Source organism: Neopelma chrysocephalum, unplaced genomic scaffold, assembly GCF_003984885.1.
Source record: "Neopelma chrysocephalum unplaced genomic scaffold, ASM398488v2 Primary Assembly neopelma1_96671, whole genome shotgun sequence".
In the NCBI taxonomy this organism is placed as follows: Eukaryota; Metazoa; Chordata; class Aves; order Passeriformes; family Pipridae; genus Neopelma; species Neopelma chrysocephalum.
Genome location: NW_020925316.1, coordinates 874,993 through 893,756, shown reverse-complemented (window position 1 = coordinate 893,756; position 18,764 = coordinate 874,993). Strand labels below are relative to the sequence as shown.

The following is an 18,764-nucleotide window of genomic DNA, read 5'->3' as shown; positions in this document are numbered from 1 at the left end:
AGCAATTTTTATGAAGAATTAAATATAAAGTCTTCCACGCACCAAGAAGCACTAAAGCAAAATGTTTTAGATAATATTACAATTTTCAGGGAAAAGTAGAAAATTAAAAGAGTTGTTTTTATTAAAAGTATCAGTTCATTATAACAATAAACAAATTGGAAAATTTCATCCTGGTTGACATCTGTGTGAATCTCCAAAATTAAGCTATCAGCTTCAGCAGAAAAGCTATCTTCTTATGTCTTAAAATGCTAATAGTGTAATTGCAGAAATGTATCTGATAGCCAAGTAGATGGCTAATACATGATACAGTGGGACAAGATACAAGTCCTGGAAACTGAAAAATAAATAGCCAATATGATTAAATAGGTGATTTTCACTCACTTGGATTCAAAAAGCTGAAGAATATCTGGCATATTAAGAAGCCCTTCAGTTGTCAGAAACACATATGGAATCTGTACTTCCAGAAGAAAAGAATCACTGTGATTGCCTAAAACATTTTGTATATGTAAGATAGAGGTTTCCTGAGCAAAAAACTAAAGATACATTTAGATATTTAAATAGACATAACTTTTAAAACAGAGCTTTTATTCATCCCCAATAAAGTGATTTCATCATAGGTTTTTTTCCCCCCACCCAAATTAAACTCTTCTGAATCTCTGTGAAATTAGGCTTACATCCAGATTTCTTTAGAACTACAACATTCCCTTAGGATGAGGAAGGGTGGACACAGCTTGTAGTAACTGTAAACAACCTACAAACTTGACACAACTGCCTTATAAACCCCCATGTACTACTACATCTTGGCCAAAACTAGGCTTACACTTGAATAAAAACACCTTCCTATCTTGCTGCATAGATAAACCAGCTCTGTTTGCTTAGCATTAGCCTTCATAACTTATTACTCATTCTCTTCCACAGGCTCATCAATGTAGCATTTTAGGGAACAGAAAATGTTTTCCTTCATATGCCAGCCTAACTGTTGGTTACAATTCTGGAGAGCACTTACCCATTTGTATTGTTTCGGGGAAGGTAGTTTTAAAAGTCATGTAAGCAACATTCAGATTTTTGCACAGATTTTTCCAGCAAGAATCTTCAGAATAATCATATTCCATTACTAATGAGAAGTGTGTCCAAGGGAAGTCAGCTCCAATTTGCTGATTATGTACAACAATGCAGGAATATCTACTAAGGCTTAAAAAATCCAACAAAATGTTAATAAAGTTAAGTTCAGGAAGAATTACCCTCAGAACAAAATAAACTAAATTTTACTTTGATAAATTATGACTGTTTAAAGTGAAGTATATTTTTTACCAAAAAAAATTTACCCTTCTCTTACCTAAAAGTCTAACTTCTTTAAAAATCAATTAAAAAATTAAAAGCTGTAGTTCTCCCATTCTAATTATCTTCTTGAAGCATTCATATTTTCCCATAATGTCATAATTTTTCAATTTTACCCTTATGCCCCTTTCGCACTGTTTTCTAAAACATGCAAAAAATTTTATTTCTCTGGCCAAGTTTCTCTAAAACATGCAAGACAAAATAAAAGGTTAGAAATATGCAATTTTTTGTTCTCTAAAAGTACCTCTGAGCCTCACTAATCATTTTGCTAGAGTGTGGACAAAATAAAAATGAAGGTGTAGGTCTATACTCTGTAAACTGTACTCCAGACTGGGAAGTCCCATGGAAATGAACAAAGGTAACTTAAGTTTCACTGACCTTAGTCCTGACTAGAGAGTCTGTTCTAAAAAATCAAGAATTTAACTTACTTGCTTATGATATCTTTACAAGCTAAAAGAGTTCCTTTTTTCTCAGAATTCAAATCCACAGCTTTTAAACCTGCTTAAAAAGAATGAAACCCTTGATGAAATAAATGAGCCTCTGTGAGTATGAATCAATGCAAAGCAGTAAGTAGCAAATGTGGAACAACATAGGTTATTGAAATTTTAAGTATTACATTGTCTCTTGTGATGAAGTTCCATACAATTTCAGTTTGTATTGTACTGTTGGGTATAATGATTTGAAAACTTCTGTCTTGGAACCCAAGGAAGAAGTAATGCAAAAAGGTTTCATATCTCACAAACTTACAACCCTACTACCTTAAAAATGAAAAATTAAATGCTAATGCAAAAGGAAGCACCTTTGCCCCTCTATAAGTTAAATTTCTTTACACCTTCTATACATTTGAAATTTTACAAGTATAACTGGAAGATGTATCTAAGAAGGAATGTTGGTATAACAGAAGTGTCTCTCTTCAGAAGTGTAGTTAGCTGGATTGATCTGGGTTTGCAATCAAGCCTTAAGATCTTAAAACAAATAAAATACTTTTCATTAAATATTATTATTAGTAAAAGCATTGTGAACATGCCTCCTCCCTTTCAAAACATTTTAAAAGACAGGCTTTCTTCTTTTAAAAGTGCAGGAAATTTAACTTTATTTTTAAAGGCAAAAGAACAATTACAGTACATGACATCTGATAAGGTTCATGCAAGTAGAATTTATGAAAATGGATTTTAAAAAACAATATGAAAGAAATCTGTGACTTGCTCAAAGTACAGGCTCAAATAACAATTTTCCTGAAACATGTTTGGTTTGCCAGCTGAATTTGTTACATTGAACAAGCTTGTGCAAAAATTACTCACAGGTAAAATGTCAAACAGATGAAAGCATTACTGGTATCAGTGGGGAGATGGGATATTGGAAACAGTATTTTTTTACCTTGAGTTCAACAGATCGCTAGAGCTTATGCTGACATATTTAACAAATTACCAAACCAGATGAGCGAAATAAGGAAAAATATGATCTATAACTAACTACTCATTCAAGGGTTTATGCTGGGGAGTTTAGTTAGGACTTCTAAATTCTAATTGCTCTTAAATAACTTGCAAGGAAGAAAGCTTGTGACCAATCAGCTAAAAACAATGAAACAATCTGATCAAGACAACAGATGCAAATTAGACAATGGTCTGTCCACAGCTCTTTTGTGTTCTGTTAAGGAAATTTTTGACTTGACAGATGAACTAACATTCTGTTGCAAAAGAAAACATTATATCAGAACTTTTAATGAGGAGAAAATAAAATTAAAAGACAGAAAAAATGGCTGATGGAAGAGTTAGGAAACATTAAACAGTGAGAAAAATATATAGAAAGGTTTCTGATGAGGAGAAAAGGGAGAAACACCTTCATGAAGCATTCAAACAGGAATGCAGCAAACCACAGAATAACAGCCATATTTTCTTTTAAAAATACATATTAAAATAATTATTTACCTTCTACTCTAGATAACGGCTGAATGAGGGCTGCTTTTTCTCTTTCCGAGTCCATTCTTATAATGATTAGTAACTGTAAGAAGACAAGTAGAAGAAACTCCAGTAATAATAAAAAAATTCTTCTTTCAGCCTGCATACATCTTTCTTTCTCCTTTGCACAGAAAGCACAAGACTGATTAAACAGGTGGCAAAAATAGAAACCTTGGAGCTTTCCAGAATGACAATCATAGAATATCTTAAGTTGGAAGGGACCCATAAGGATTACTGAGTCCAAATCCCTGCTCCTCAAAGGACTACCTAAAACAAAGCCATATGATTAAAAGCATTGTCCAAATGCTTCTTGAACTTGGACAGGCTTGGTGCTCTGACCGCTTCCCTAGGAGTCTGTTACAGGGGAGACCACTCTCCCAGTGAAGAACCTTTCACCTAATGCCCAATTTGAACTTCCTCTGAAGCAGCTTCATTCCAGTTCCTCATGTCCTATTGCTGGTCATGAGAGAGAGGAGATCAGCATCTCCCCCTCCACTGCCCGCCTTGAAGAAGGTATAGACTGTGATGGGGTCACCCCTCAGCCTTTTCTTCCCCAGGCTGAATGAGCCAGGTGACCTCAGCTGCTCCTTCTATGTCTTGCCCTTGAGGCCTTTCACTGTCTTGATCATCCTCCTCTGGACACACAAAACACACAAGTTTGATGTCCTCCTTACATTGTGGTGCCCAAAATTGCCTCAATATTCAAGGTGAGGTCGCCCCAGCGCGGAGCAGAGTGGGACAATCCCCTCCCTCAACCAGCTGCTGATGCTTTGCCTGATGCCCCCTCAGACACGGTTGGCCCTTCTGGCTGCCAGGGCACTGCTGACCTGCCACAGACTCGGATGCCTGGGTCTCTTTCCATAGGGCTGCATTCCAGCCTCTCCTCTACCACTTTGTACGCGTAACCAGCATTGCCCCATTCCTGGTGGAGAATCTGGCACTTGCTCTTGTTATATTGCATACCACTGATGATTGTCTAGCTCTCTAGTCTATTCTGATTTTTCTGCAAAGCTATCTGCCATCAAGGGAGTCCACAGCTCCCCCTAATTTCATATCATCAGTAAGCTCAATTCATGTACTTTTGATTCCTGCATCTCGACCATTTATTAAAATATTTAAGAGCACTGGTCCTAAAACTGAGCCCTGGGGAGCCCCACTGGTCACTGGCCACCAGCCTTTCATTGTAACCCTTTGAGCCCAACCCATCACCCAATTGCTCACCAAACATATTATGGACTTGTCTAGACTTGTGATGGACAGTTCATCCAGCAGGATACTGTGAGAGACAGTACCAAAAGTTTTGCTAATATTCAAAACCACCACATTCACTGGTGTGATCAACTTAATGGGTGACCTTGTCATACCGGCAAAAAGAAAGGAAAGTAATTTCCTTAAGCAGGACTTAGCCCTTGTGAACCTGTGTTGGCTGTGACCAATGACTGTGCTGTTTCTCAAATGTTTTTTAATAACTCCCAGAATAACTTTCTCCATAATTATCAGGCACTGAAGTGTGACTGACAGTTCTGTAATTACCAGGGGCTTCCTTCTTTCTGCTCTTGAAAACTGGGACAACATTTGCCAGCTTCCAATTAGCTGGGGTCTCTCCAGACTCCCAAGGCTGTAGAAAAATAATGGAGAGAGGTCCCACAATGACATTTTCCAGCTCCTTCAGTACCTTGGATGAATCCCATTGGGCTGCATAGGTCTATGCACAGCCAGCTGGAGCAGCAAGTTGCAAAAAAAATTCAGAGTTGGCTGGGAGTTCATCATCATCCCCAGTCACAGTTTTCTAATGCTGGGCTCTGGGGGTAGCAGGGCCCATCATAGGAGTTGAAGACAGAGGCAAAAACGGGCAATGAGCGTCTCTGCTTTGCCTACATCCCTTTTTGTGAGGTGACCAACCTTGTCAAGCAACAGACCATTGTTATCTCTGATTCTCATTTTGCTATTGACTTATTTAAAAAAGCCCTTTTTGTCATCCTTCACAGTGCTGGCCAGCTTGAGCTCTACTTGAGCTTTGATCCCATAAATTTTCTCCCTACAGGAGCAAAAGCCTTTCTGTAGTCCTTCCATGTCACCTGTTCCTGCTTCCAAAGTCCATATACTTTCCTTTCCCACCTAAGTTCTAGAAGAAGATCCCTGCTGAGACAAGCCAGGCTTCTGCCTTGCTTGTTTGGCTTTTTATGCCTTGGAATTGCCTGCTCCTGCAATGGAAAGAGATGGCTCTTAAAAAAATGACTAGCATTCCTGAAAGCCAATACAGATTACCCAGAGATCTTACTAAATAGCTCCTTCAGGAGTGCAAAGTCTGCTCTCCCCACATTCAAAGTCAAAGTTTTGCGGGCAATTTTTCTCCAACCATTAACGATTTGAAACTTGGGTGTATGTGTGCATTATTACAATGAATAAAGCTGTTCTAGAAGAAATATTAAACTGGAATATTTGTGTCAAAGTAAAAATGCTACTTAAAGGTATTATCTAAAGAGATTATACCCCATTATTACTGTTGCACTAGACATATCTGTCACATTAGAGGCATAATCCTTATGGAGGCAAAACTTAAACTGAAGATATCTAGAATTCAGTCTGCAAGGTAGTGATGCACTGGAGGGAGGTACTGCTGAACTAGTTAAGAGATTTCCCACTCCGTAGACTGCCAATCTGACAAGCTTAAGACAGATTTCAATTTCCATATGTTGGTACACAGAACAGCTATCTAACAATCCACTGGCACTTTCATAAATAGTTTTGGACAACTGCATTTGAAAATGTAGACCTGCTTTTCCACACACAGTACAACAGCATACGCCTTACACATTCATGTGAGCTAGATGAAATTTTCAGTCATGTTCTATTCAATTATGAGTATAAAAGATAAAAAAACAAAGAGTAAAGTTCATTTTTTTAAGCCAGTAGCAACTTCTTGCTTACAAAGGAAATGACCCATTACAATCCTGTATCAATAACAACTTTGCATAATAAAAAGATAACCAGATTCTCATATCTTACGTCATGTAAACTGATACTGATGTGATATGAAAGAACAGTAAATGGTTCATTAAGTACAACATTTACTTCCTATTAAAACTGGAATACCCCTTCTGCCTATTCTGAGCTCATTGAAACTTGACTTCGAATGGAAGGTCATTGAAACCTCCCTCTCCTAGGGAACAGTAAACAATTTATAATTGTGAATAAAATCATATATATAGTCTTACATTGTATGCATATGTGTGCATGACTTTAAGTCTAGGAAGGAAGTCAAAACATAGGAGAATTATAGTTAAAAATTTAAAAAATTCTAGTGGAGTTCAGAAGAAAAGCCAAACTGTCACTGAGCTGACATCAAGATGACAAAGTTCTCATGTTTTCTAGTAAACATAATCCTAGTATGAGAAAGCAAAATGTGTTACTTTGAAGAAAATGATGTTGAAATAAGCTTAGATTGTCTGTTGAAGGACAGACACTAAAACAATCAACACCATTTTGTTTTTGTTGCTTCATTTCAATTTTAAATTTTAAAAAAGGTGTACAATAAGCTATTATATTGTCCTTCTCAGGAAAATTTGATCAAAAGTTATTCTGAGTTCTTACTGCAACTTTTAACAGAAACAAAAGAAGAATAAACCTCCAGGTTGTGAAGTATGGAACGTAGCTAAAATAAACTTGAAGATCTTTTTTGGCTCTGTATTTAGCAGCATAAATTCTATTCCAAACAGTCAGGACACTTAAAACATTATGCATTTTATCCTGTCTGACTCATGTGATCAGTATTCTGTAAATAAATAATAAATATTTTGCAAAGACAAGTGGTATTTTGTACTGCGTGGTATCCCCCAAAATATTCACATATCCAGAAAAAAAAAGTCTTTGGATAATTTGAATATCCTCCACAATTCTATCCTCCAATCATAGTTATCAATTATGCATATTTGCTTCCTATAGAATTAGAATAGTAGGAGATTGACCTGATACACTGGTTAAGCAGAGGTCATCTGTGGATTACAATACCCACATACTCTGTGGTGTGTGCTCCAAGTCAGCTGTACAAGTGCACAGTCATGATGTGTACTATGGTTCTCTCTGCATCAGATGATTGAGGCCTTCAAATAAAAGGTTATATATGATTTTCAATAACTGATGTGACACAATATACTTACCAGGGAAACAAAACCACCTGCAGTGAAATGAAGTCCTGGCAACGTTAAAATTCATATGCATGTTATCTCAGGCATACAACAAGGGGAGATTTGATCCAACAGAAACCTGCACTGCTCCTGACAGAGGTCTTAAAATTTATATTACCCTAATTTAACAGATAGTATGAAATGGAAAGGTAATAATTAGACTTTTTTTCCCCATAAACCAGCCCTTGTTAAAAGATGGTGTTATAAATATTCACATAGTCTGGAACAGTTTTGTTTGCTTAGAGAAATTGGTTACATTGTTAACCTTAACACTGTGTTTCTCTCCATAACTTTTCATCCAATTTAACATTTCACACTGAAGAGCTGTTATTTTGGGATTTGTTTCATGCTTTTTCTGGCTGCTGTACTGTACGATCTTCAACTGCCTCCAGATGTTATTCAAACAGGATTCTAAGATGTTTTTATAGATATCCTTTGCCTTGGACAAATAACCTGTTAGTAAAGCAACAAAAGATAATTGTCAAGCATTGTGTTTAATCTGCACATCAATTTAAAATCTATATGAAGGGTGTCTGGCACAAAAGCAGATGAAAATTCAATGGCTTGCCAAAATGGAGGGATAATATTACCAGTAAGTAGATATGTAAATGGACTTTGTAAAACTGCAATACTTTCTCTAGTATCCATAGACCTTATGACTTCAGCTAGAATTATTCAACACGACATTCTATGGCTGCAGAAGCAGGCAGCAGCAATGTTATATTTAACTAATCTATATAGTTTATACTAAATAACAACATTATTTCTGCCATCACTGTCCAAAGCTTCACTTGTCCTGCATGTTTACCACTCTTCAAACTATCACAACTAGTTCTCAACTCTGAATGGTGCCTTCTGTATACAATTGGTGAACAATGATGAGGTTATTTGAAAATGCATACATCTGAGATAACTGTGTGATGAATTGCACAGCACAGCACAACAACACAACCTGTAGTGAAGACTATAGGGCCTATTCAGAACCAGGCTCCATTTTTCTAAGTTTTTTCCCAGATCTTTTTTACTTGTACAGTTTCCTGTGTCAGCTGTTGCTGGGGTTTGGAAACACAGGTGCTTTGTAATTCTGAAATATCACCTAGGAGTGCTTCTGCTACAATAAACAGTGGAGGAGGAACTGCTCATTTGGTTTCCTTCCACCCTCTTACCTTGTTTATAGTAATTGTAGAAAATAACTTTACTTGGGATTTTATTTATTTACTCATTCTGTTTTTTCTTCCTACTCTTCTATTGCTAGAAATATTTAAGGAAATACAAAATAATTTATTTTCCCTACAGTTTCACTTATGGCAGATGTTTTCCATTTTACATCAATTTTAAGGAAATACTATCCATTAAGGAATTCAGACTGATTGAAGTTAGATGCTCTGAAACACCTTTACTGCTATAAAGACAGAGGGAGCCTGACTTTCCTAAAGGCATTCATAAATGCTGACTTCAGCTCTTTATTGATCTATTTTGATAGAGGTATCTGATAATTCACAATGCAGAACTATGACAATTTGATAAGCTCAGCATTATCATTTCAGGCATTAAACTGGGTTACAATGGATTTTCATATTCCAAATCTGAATAGCATAGGACCAGAAAAGCTCAAAAAAAGCTGTGTAAATTAAGTTATAACTTAAAACTCCATGTCTTATGGTACACTAGATAATATTTCAGACTTTGCTTAAAATGCCCTCATATTTAAGTACCTAATTTTGAAGGAGCCTAAGAATATTTTTAGGTGGAAAGTGCTCCAGACTCACAGAAGACAGATTGTAAATAAAAAGGAACCTGCCATTTTTGCATATTTCTCAGTTTCACACAGAGATTACAATGAGAATTTGTCATTCTGAGATACAACACATAATATATGTGGAAATTCATAAGAATGTTTCTTCAACAAATTAATGGAATGACATAAACAGAGGTATATTAGTCATGAACAGAGCGTACAGTGATGGCAAAGAATCACAGCTACAAACATGAAGGACAGACTGCAGAACACACACAAAGCATTGGGTTTCTGGGCATCATTATTTACTACTGAAAACAAACCTAGTGCTGTGTCCAAGCCACATGACAATAGCAGATCTCGAACTGTCACCAGCAGGTGTACCAGAGCAGCATGTCTGAACAGCATGATCTCCTTCTCATCTATTTTACCTTTACAAATAGAAGACTGAGGTGTGGTTGTGGTCTGCGTAAAATTTCAGAAATCTCACTGTACACACATAATCAATTTAAAAGATCCTGGTATCTCAGAATTTTCATTAAACACACTTAAAAACAGACAACCTTCAAAGCTCAGATCTGGTGATCTTGGCAAGCATAACATCTCCTATGCCATCTGACCCAGAGCAAGTGGCACACAGGGAAGTGTTTTTGAGAGGTGTGTGGGGACAGATGATATTTGCTGGAGTAGGGGATAACAGTACCCTTGGGAGTGCCATTAAAACCACACTGCTTACTGATTTTAGTAAGGGAATCTAAATATACATGGCTACTGATAAATTTCCCATCTTTTGGTCCATCATACAAACCCAGCTGTTCACATTACTATTTCCTCATCCAACTAGTCAAATCACTAAATTTTTCAACAGCACTGTAACTCCATTTACCCTGTTTTCCAAACATTTCAGAACTCTTTCCAAGAAACCAAATCAGTATGGACTTTTTTTCCTTGTCATTTCTAACATGGGTATAGCATTTTGCATCATGCTGGTGGGATGAAATATAGCTACTAAAAGAAAAGAAACAACAAAAACACACAACAACTTTAATTTTAAAATCTAGCATGAAAAAATATTGTGTTTTTTGCTGTAGAGGCAACATTTCTGAAGCATATGTAAAATATTTTAAAATTAAATGCAATCAGAATACTTTTTTGTATTGCAATATTGAGGTTAATAAATGCAATGTTGAACAACTAGGAGACATTATTTTGGAACTAAAAGAGGAAATCAATTACTGTAAGTCTATAAGACAAACTGTTAATAGTTTTATTATTAATTTATCAAGTATTTTGAACCTTGGGTCACCAATTAAATCTGTATTAGTTTTAAAGAAGAAAAAACCCCAGAGATGCTTTTTAAAAGACATACCTTGTTCAAAATTATCGCATACTACTTTCTCTTGCTGTTTTAAGAAAAACCTTGTATGATCAAACTTAACACTGTCAAAGCTCCAATTTACAGAAGCAAGTACACCCAGATGCGTCAAATCTTTTAGTACAGGAATGGCTGCTTCTTCCAAGAGGCAGTATGCCTGGCATTGGCTTTCTGCATAGCACAATAAACAAAACATGATAGTAAAGTTTGGTTTCATAAACTACTATTGGACAAGAATAGTCCAAAGACTCAGAAAACACTAACAACACTGACTTCTTCATGAAAATTGCAACATTAATGGAAGAAGAGTTGCTCCCCATGGAACTTCCTGAGTGGTAGAACTAAGCCGATCTTCACGGCAGGCATCCATGCTGTTCCATGCATTTCATAAAGTGACCAAACTCCATGATGAAAAATTAGGATTTTTTACTCCTGTGACTCACACTGAAATTGTACTACTATTCCATTGTTCTACAGCCTACTTTTACATTGTAGTCATTTTCAAAATGATAATTTTTGTTTTGACTGCAGAAAAGCCTAATTTTTTTCCTCTGGTTGCATTAAAGGAGTCTTGCTTCAAAATTTATTAGAAAAACATAATTAAAAAACAAGCTTATAGCTATGATTCCCATCTCAGATGGAAACAGATGAAAATGCTGCTGTATTCTTCCACTGGTTCTGTGAAAGACATTCACATTAAGCACATGCTTGGAGTAAATGCATTTTCATGGGAAACCAAACTAATCTGTACCAGGTCCACAACTTCCTAGCACTGTGTATGCTTGATTTGAGGCTCTAAAATAGCTTGGATAAATATTTTCTGGGTTATTCTCTACCATTTCTACCGCATGAGAAAATTGTTGTCAGTGCGTGTTTTTTGATACAACTCCTTGTACAACAGCCAGAGTTCACAGAGTAAGGCTCAGTCATGTGTTAATCCACAGTACATTTCTACTGTGTTCAAGACACTTCCTATCAAAACAACTACTGATCCCTTCCATCTCCAGTTCTCATTTACTCTGTCAGAGGAAAAAGTAAAGAATAATAATTGAAGGGTATTGATTGGTATGAAGAGATTGTATATCTGCTAATTTAGATCAGACATAACCCAAAGTCTGAGTTACTCTTTTTACTTTGGATGTGATTGGCTTTAGTATTAAGATGGCATTCTAGAGCCTGCTCTCACACCTGTGTCAAAACAAATATCCACTTACTTGCAATGTTTCCAGTCACAAGGAGCAGAGACTAAAACTAATAATTTATGCATTTGTTTGAGCAGTACTATTTAATATAAAATTATATTGCAAAGCTGTATAGACCCATAGAATTGTTAGGATCATCAAGTTCAACTGTTAACTCAGCACCACCATGCTCACCACTAAACCACGTGCCCAAGTGCCACAGCCACACTTTATTTGAACACTTGCAGGAATGGTGATTCCATCATTTCTCTGGGCAGGCGGTTCCAATACCTAACCATCCTTTCAATGAAGAAGTTTTTCCCAAGATCCAATCTAAAGCGACTCTGGCACAGCTTGGGGCCATTTCCTCTGGTCCTGTCACTTGTTACCTGGGAGTCTGACCCCTACCTTCATATGGAAAAAAAAGCACATCCAAAAATAGTATACCTGATGCTTGAATATTGACTGTGATACCGTCTTCATTCTCTTGGGTTTTTTCCTCTGTTTTTACAATCTCACAAACAGAGTCATCCTCTTTGTGAACATGCGTATGCTGTTCTTCGGGTTGTAGCACTGAATTATTAAACCACAAGTGAATATTTAGACACAAATATCACAAAAACAGTTCAATGAATAAGAAAACTGTTCAATAAATGACTCTACATGCAAAAATATTTTCAATTTAAATAGTTTCTATGACATACACATTTTCTCCTCATGAATTCTTCACTGTTTTCATGCGTTTACACAGTATGGGAAAAACATCAAGACACAAAAGGAGATTGGGCCCTGTCTGCCTTCACAGCCCAAGAAGTCAGGCATTATCAAGACACTCTTCCTTAGGGCAGAAAAACAGAGCTGGGAAAATGAAGGTGCTGGTCCTACAGCTCTATAATACAGATTCATAAGAAAGATCATATGCCTCTATATGGGGAAAAAACACATATGAGAGGAAAGACACTGCTGACTATATGGAGCTCAAATTATGAAAAACACCTCAGTGAGTGAGACTAGAAAAGATTAGATACTGTAAGCCATCCAGAAGAAACATGGCAGATGCAAATAGTAAAAAAAAAAAAGAAAGAAGAAAATAATTTTCTATCATCTTCTAGCTATCTTTTGCAACTTGTTAGTATTTCTAAGTGGCTGTCCCCCCTTTCTGATAAATACTGATGCATGAGCTACAACTTCTGCCCACAAAGCTCCTTCTGACAGTTCTATATCTTTATTTCTGAGAGGAGTTCTTATTGAATAGTTCTCTCCTAAAAATAACTGATTTTTTTTCTATTTATGAATGTCAGTTTTCTCAGAAAACAAACTGATCATACAGAAACAGAAGGAAAAGAAAAAAATGAATCTTTATTCTAGGTAACTTAAAAAAACCTTTCTGATTTTGAAAAGCTATAGGGGGTTCAAAACTGAGTCACTGAACTGTTTCTACTACTCCTCTATATTTTCTAAAGTAAATATTAAACACAATGATATCTTTAAAAAATAAGCCAAGCAACAAAGAGCCCTACAAGAAGTGCTGGCATTTCTACCTTTCAGTTAGATTTAGAATGACCCATAATAAAAGCTTATCATTATTACAAATGTATTACAAATATTACAAAGTATGCAATAATTTACATTATTTCTACATCAATGTGGTAAGACCCACACATTTTAATGGATTCTCTATATATCAGAAATAACTGCCACACTGGGGTCTTGCCTGTACATATTCTAGTCTGCATTTAATCTACTTAAACCTCCACAAGCCTATTCCTGAATGTAACAGCTTAACCTTCAGTACATTTGGATTCCTTGTTAAGCGATGCAATTCTGGTCATAGTTCACTAGATGGTAGCATAAAACTTCAGTTCAGGTACTTTGGTCTCCTACTTGTAAAATTTGGCTTGTTTTCTGAGGCCATGAAATGTTTTATGCACCTCTACCAATGTCAGTAACAGGTGAATTTTACCAAGAAATAATTTCCTCCACAAGATTATATAAGCTTTCAATTAAATAAATATTCCAACTCTATTCTGTAGGAATTATTGCTGAAAGTTTTTATGTAACAATTTATTTTTTTTTTATGCTGGGAGATGTAACTAAAATACAGATAAAAGTTCTTATTAAAATTCTGCCATACAAGTCCAAAAAACTTTGAGAAATATTCTTTTCAAAGTATAATTTTATCCTGAAAATTGAATCTGGAAATATGTCTCTGCTGACCACTATTTCATGACACATTTTTCATTTTTAAAAACAAATAAAGAAATTCTTCCACTTCTTTTCTTTCTCTGTTGGTTTGCATTTCTGCAATGCTGAACACGTAGCCTGAGATTCTTTCCTAAGCATTGTCATCAACAAGAACAGGGCTACCAGCAACTTTCTGTTTTTCCTAATACCTGTTCTGCTTCATTGTTTGATGAGGTTTGCACCAAGGTAACTGGCTCAAATGAACAACTCTTGTTCATTGTCTAGGATATGTTGGTTCTACAAAAGTAAAAGTACTGATTTACTATTTAGTAACTACAATGAATTTGATAACTATTTCTTCTCCAGAGAGGTTTGGTGATCTGATTCAGAACATATGGACAGAGGAGATCTTCTGAAGTACCAGTTAGAGTTACTTCATCAGAACTAGAATAAACTCATATGTTTATTTTATGAAATACCACTTCCACCACCAAAAAACCAACCCATTCCAAAAACAAAGCACCACCCCAGCTAAACCAACCAACGAGAATCCCGTAAGACATCTAAAGGAAAAAAATCAAAAGGTAAGATACTTAGAGGAAAAATCAGCTTCAATTAAGACCAGAAAAATGTCACCATTTACTTCAAAGGATACATCTACTAGGATGAACTCGCAACTATTGTAAGTGGTAAAATAGCAAAGAATTAAATCTGGAAAAAATGGCAGCATAAACTGTTTCACATACCTTTTTCAGGTCTATCTACATAATTTTTTTCCTCTCTTTGGCTGAGTGTATGTTTGGATCTCATCATGATAAAGTTGTTCAGATCAGAATCATCATTGTCCCATTTTGTAGCAAGTGCAAGTGATGCAGGCTTTTCACTACAGGATGAGCTGTGTACTTTAGAAGATACACCTTTCCAGCTGACTGATTCGGATGGTTTGGGAGTTTTCTTTTCTTGGTTTAGGAAACAAATTTCCTCTTCTACCTTAATCTTCCTGTTGTTTCCTCCAGTAAGCTCTCCCCCAGATGTATTTGTGTTGTGAATTTTGGCAGATGACACAGCACTCATAGGCAGGGCAAAATACTGCCTTTGAGTCTGCAGTGACAAGTCAGGATTTACTACTTTGTCCGGCTGGTGTCTTTCAGCAGAAAGCAGCTCTTGGTTTATCACAGAATTCTCTTCAAGCCATTCTGAAAAATAAAATTGAATTTATTCACTGCAATATAGACCTTTTTCTTTTCTCTCTTCTGGTTGGAGTTAATGACTTTGGATGGTTTATAGAAAAAGCATTTTTTAAATTTCTTCTTTCTGTCTTCTCAGATCATTAAAATCCACTTTTAGAAAACTTGCACTGACTAGTCCAAAGTAAAAATGCACAATACTGAGACACAGAAGGTCATGCTATTGTTTGAAGAAGTTTTCACCATGGTGTTTACTGATGTTAGATTTCTAGGAAGTGGAATGCAGTACCTTTCATAAGGAAGAAAAATTATCAGATTTTTTATTTTTAGAGGGAAAAAAAGAAGTAATGAATGCAATCTGCTCCCTCTGAAGATATGTTTCAATAGAACTGCAATTTTTTGCATTATGGGTGTACATCTCAAACACAGTAGCTAAACACTTAAAAATATGTAAAAAGCAGTTACTTGGAACTGTTCTTTCCTGAGCAGTGTCTATTTGTTTCACCATATATCATGTTACTGTCAATCCTTGGAGTGCTACAACCACAACTGATGCCTTGCAGTCCAGCCACAGTTACATAACAAAATCCAAATAAGGTTTTGCATTTTTTGTTGAAGTTCGATTATAAGTATGCAAAATGGCCCACGAGAAATTCTGAAGTTATGAGGCGTTCAAATTTGAAACCATTGTCAGCATAAAAAAACCTCTGTAGCATCACAAAATAAATAGTTTTCATTGTAATACACACTGGCTTCTGCAGACGGGACAATGTGAGTATCTGCTTTATTAAAATACTCCAATGCAAAACTACTATTTGTTAAGAAATTCTCCCGTATGAACCTATTTTATTAAAAAATAGTATGGCTGGTGGCGGCTACTCTTCATCTGCATGGTAATAAATTTGTGTACTTAAACACTTTTGTTCCTACGATTTGTTTTAAGTTTGTGAAAGTACACCTTAATTGCAGTAGTGTTGCTACTTCATTTTGCTGTAAAACATTTTATTCTCAAAAATAAGAAATATTTACTTTGTTCTTGGAGATATGTAACTATCACTGCCTGATTCTCTGATTAAGTATCTATCTTTGCCTTTCTATCACTTTTTTTAAAAAAAGAAGGTACTTACTTTCTAACTGATATGATGTAAATTGTGTGAATTTTTCTATTTCTGTAGGAATTAAACTGTTTGCATTACTGTCATCCATATTTAATTGCTCCAAAATTTCTGTGGCTGCTGGATTTAAACCCAAATTAAGCCACCAGCCCTTCTCTAGAGAGCTAAGCATTGGTGCTTCTATCTCAACTGGTAGCATTTCTTGCAGTTCTGTCAGTGAATGATGCTGAGGCACAAGGTTAACAGTCTGATGCTCTACAAAAACCCAGAAATAACGTGTAATATTAATAATCTAGAAACATGAAACAGAATGTAATTTTGTAAATAAAAGCTCCCAAGTATTGTGACCTACTATATATATCCATATATCCATTTTTTATACTTCCATTTGTAACTCAGTGTCCATGAACAGATTAAAGAGTAAAGCAGTTGACATTATCAGAGCAAGAGTACTTTTTACTTACTGATCTGTGAGTAAGGTCAGGTGGGGGTTTAAATTTTTCAGATCTAATAATGTGTAGCTGCATTATTAAAATTACAAATTATCTTGTTCATTATGTATGGGTTTACTTATCCTGCTTACAAAGACTTATCAGAATCCTTACCTGAAAAAAAATGAACTGGAGTAGTAAGGAGCATACTGTACATTATTTTCAACTGTAAATCAATGTACAAATGAATTGGACAACATAACAAGTCAATACACATAACTTAATCCTGAAACTTGTAAAATGAAGCAAATAAAATGAAATGAAAGAATAATGGTAATTAATATTCTGGTGCTGTCATAAATACCTTGCAGCTTTTTTTGGTTTTGTGTATTTTGCTTCCTAACACGAACTCTGCTTTTGTGAATTTATAACATTATTTTCCATTAACCATACTATTCTATTGATTAATACACTTTTAAAAACATTATTTAAGGGAAAATAGTACGCAGAAAAGAGTTCAACAGATTAACAAATTTCTACCAAACTGTTACTACAGTTATTGTATATAATTAGCAGTAGTGAGCTGAACACTGTCATAATAAAATAAAACTCTTATTTCATTCAAACTACCTCCACAGAAGGGTACATGACATGCTGACTTCTTTGTTGCCATACTGTAACTTTTTATATGCACTAAAAGAATCAGATAATCCAAACTTCAGAGGCTTACATTAATTGGATAATTTTCAGTGGCCCAAACAAAACATGTGCTCTGTAATATAACATTATCTTTTCTGCTGTATTTCTCTGTGTACATGGAACTTGTTAACATCAATTAGAAATCCTTACCGACAAGCAAAAGAGAGCTCATATTATCCCGATACTTCTCTGATTGCCATACCAAAGAGTCTAAGTATTCCCTAGAGGGCCCTGCAACCAAAATACTACAAAGAACATAAAAAAAGACTTGCAGGATTATCTGTTGAATTTTGATTCATATAAAACTACCTTTTAAAGATCTACTTTGTCTTTAAATTTTCAGTTAATTCATTCATTCTCTCGTTCATCAAAATTTTTCTTCTTATCCATATAGAGGAAACAGGAAAGAGTGAGAGGACCCATCAAGCTGATTCATGAACTAAAGTGGCACAGAGTGAGAATTCTGTCAAGAGTGTTGTTCCCACCCCAAGGGGATATTTAAATTCTTTGTGCATATGTGAGAAAGATAGCAAGGCAAAAAATTCTAGTCTCAAAAACAAGATGAGAAGGAAAAGATGAAGCAATCCTAATCCTGTGTCAGCATGAAAAGGCCCAAACCCCACTATTGGAGGATATCCCCAAAACACAGACAATACTTTCTTCCTATATTTCTTCTGGAGATTTTGAAGGTGATACTTGTGCAATGTATTTTCCATATTTATAAATGTATACATACACACATATACACACTTGCTAAATACATAAGTATTTACTGTTGCCTACTTCAAAAAGGAGACTGCATTTTCAGGGTATTAAATCTCTCCAGAGAAAGAGGTCTACAGAGGCGACTGTCATTTCCTTTTTCAGGCTCCCCTGAAAAGCCACGGATACGGCCTGTGCACTCGATCACTCTTTCACACAAAACACAGTATATATGCAGGTCAAACAATTTAAGTATTGATTCATAATAGGCTAAAGTTATTTTTTCAATAATTTTGAGGATTTATGATTTAGAGGATTTATGATAGAATTTGTCACTACCAAAGTTTCATTACCTGCTACCAGAGAGAGGAAGAAGTTCTTCCTGAAGTCCTCTGCACAGAAAATTAACCCATGAACTTTGTTGTCTGCATGGAGGAGTTAAAGGCACTTCCATTTCATCTTTCAAATATGGAATATATTCAGCTAGAAATTACATAATGTCCCAGCCAAAACAAAAATAAAAAATCAAAATCACAAAGCTACCTTTGAATGAAATACACATGCTTATGAATTTTATACTAGTGAAATTTTGGATTAAACTACAAAATATTTTCATAGGACAATTCACTGTTTAAGCTCCATGCCCCAAATACTTCACATCCAATTTCC

General features: G+C 35.5%; 1 protein-coding gene across 1 annotated transcript in view; it reads right to left on the bottom strand.

Annotated features, from left to right (window-relative positions):
* Window positions 1-18,764, bottom strand: part of SHOC1 (shortage in chiasmata 1) — a 51,354-nt gene that overhangs the window by 10,719 nt on the left and 21,871 nt on the right. The window contains exons 11-23 of the mRNA XM_027709026.1: window positions 18,449-18,578; window positions 17,544-17,638; window positions 16,869-16,883; window positions 16,276-16,518; window positions 14,708-15,157; window positions 12,225-12,350; window positions 10,591-10,767; window positions 9,545-9,652; window positions 7,749-7,936; window positions 3,267-3,339; window positions 1,767-1,839; window positions 1,007-1,191; window positions 382-487 (exon numbers count right to left, since the gene is read on the bottom strand). Of these exons, the coding sequence (XP_027564827.1) occupies window positions 382-487; window positions 1,007-1,191; window positions 1,767-1,839; window positions 3,267-3,339; window positions 7,749-7,936; window positions 9,545-9,652; window positions 10,591-10,767; window positions 12,225-12,350; window positions 14,708-15,157; window positions 16,276-16,518; window positions 16,869-16,883; window positions 17,544-17,638; window positions 18,449-18,578 (1,969 nt within the window). The remainder of the gene's footprint in view (window positions 1-381; window positions 488-1,006; window positions 1,192-1,766; window positions 1,840-3,266; window positions 3,340-7,748; window positions 7,937-9,544; window positions 9,653-10,590; window positions 10,768-12,224; window positions 12,351-14,707; window positions 15,158-16,275; window positions 16,519-16,868; window positions 16,884-17,543; window positions 17,639-18,448; window positions 18,579-18,764) is intronic.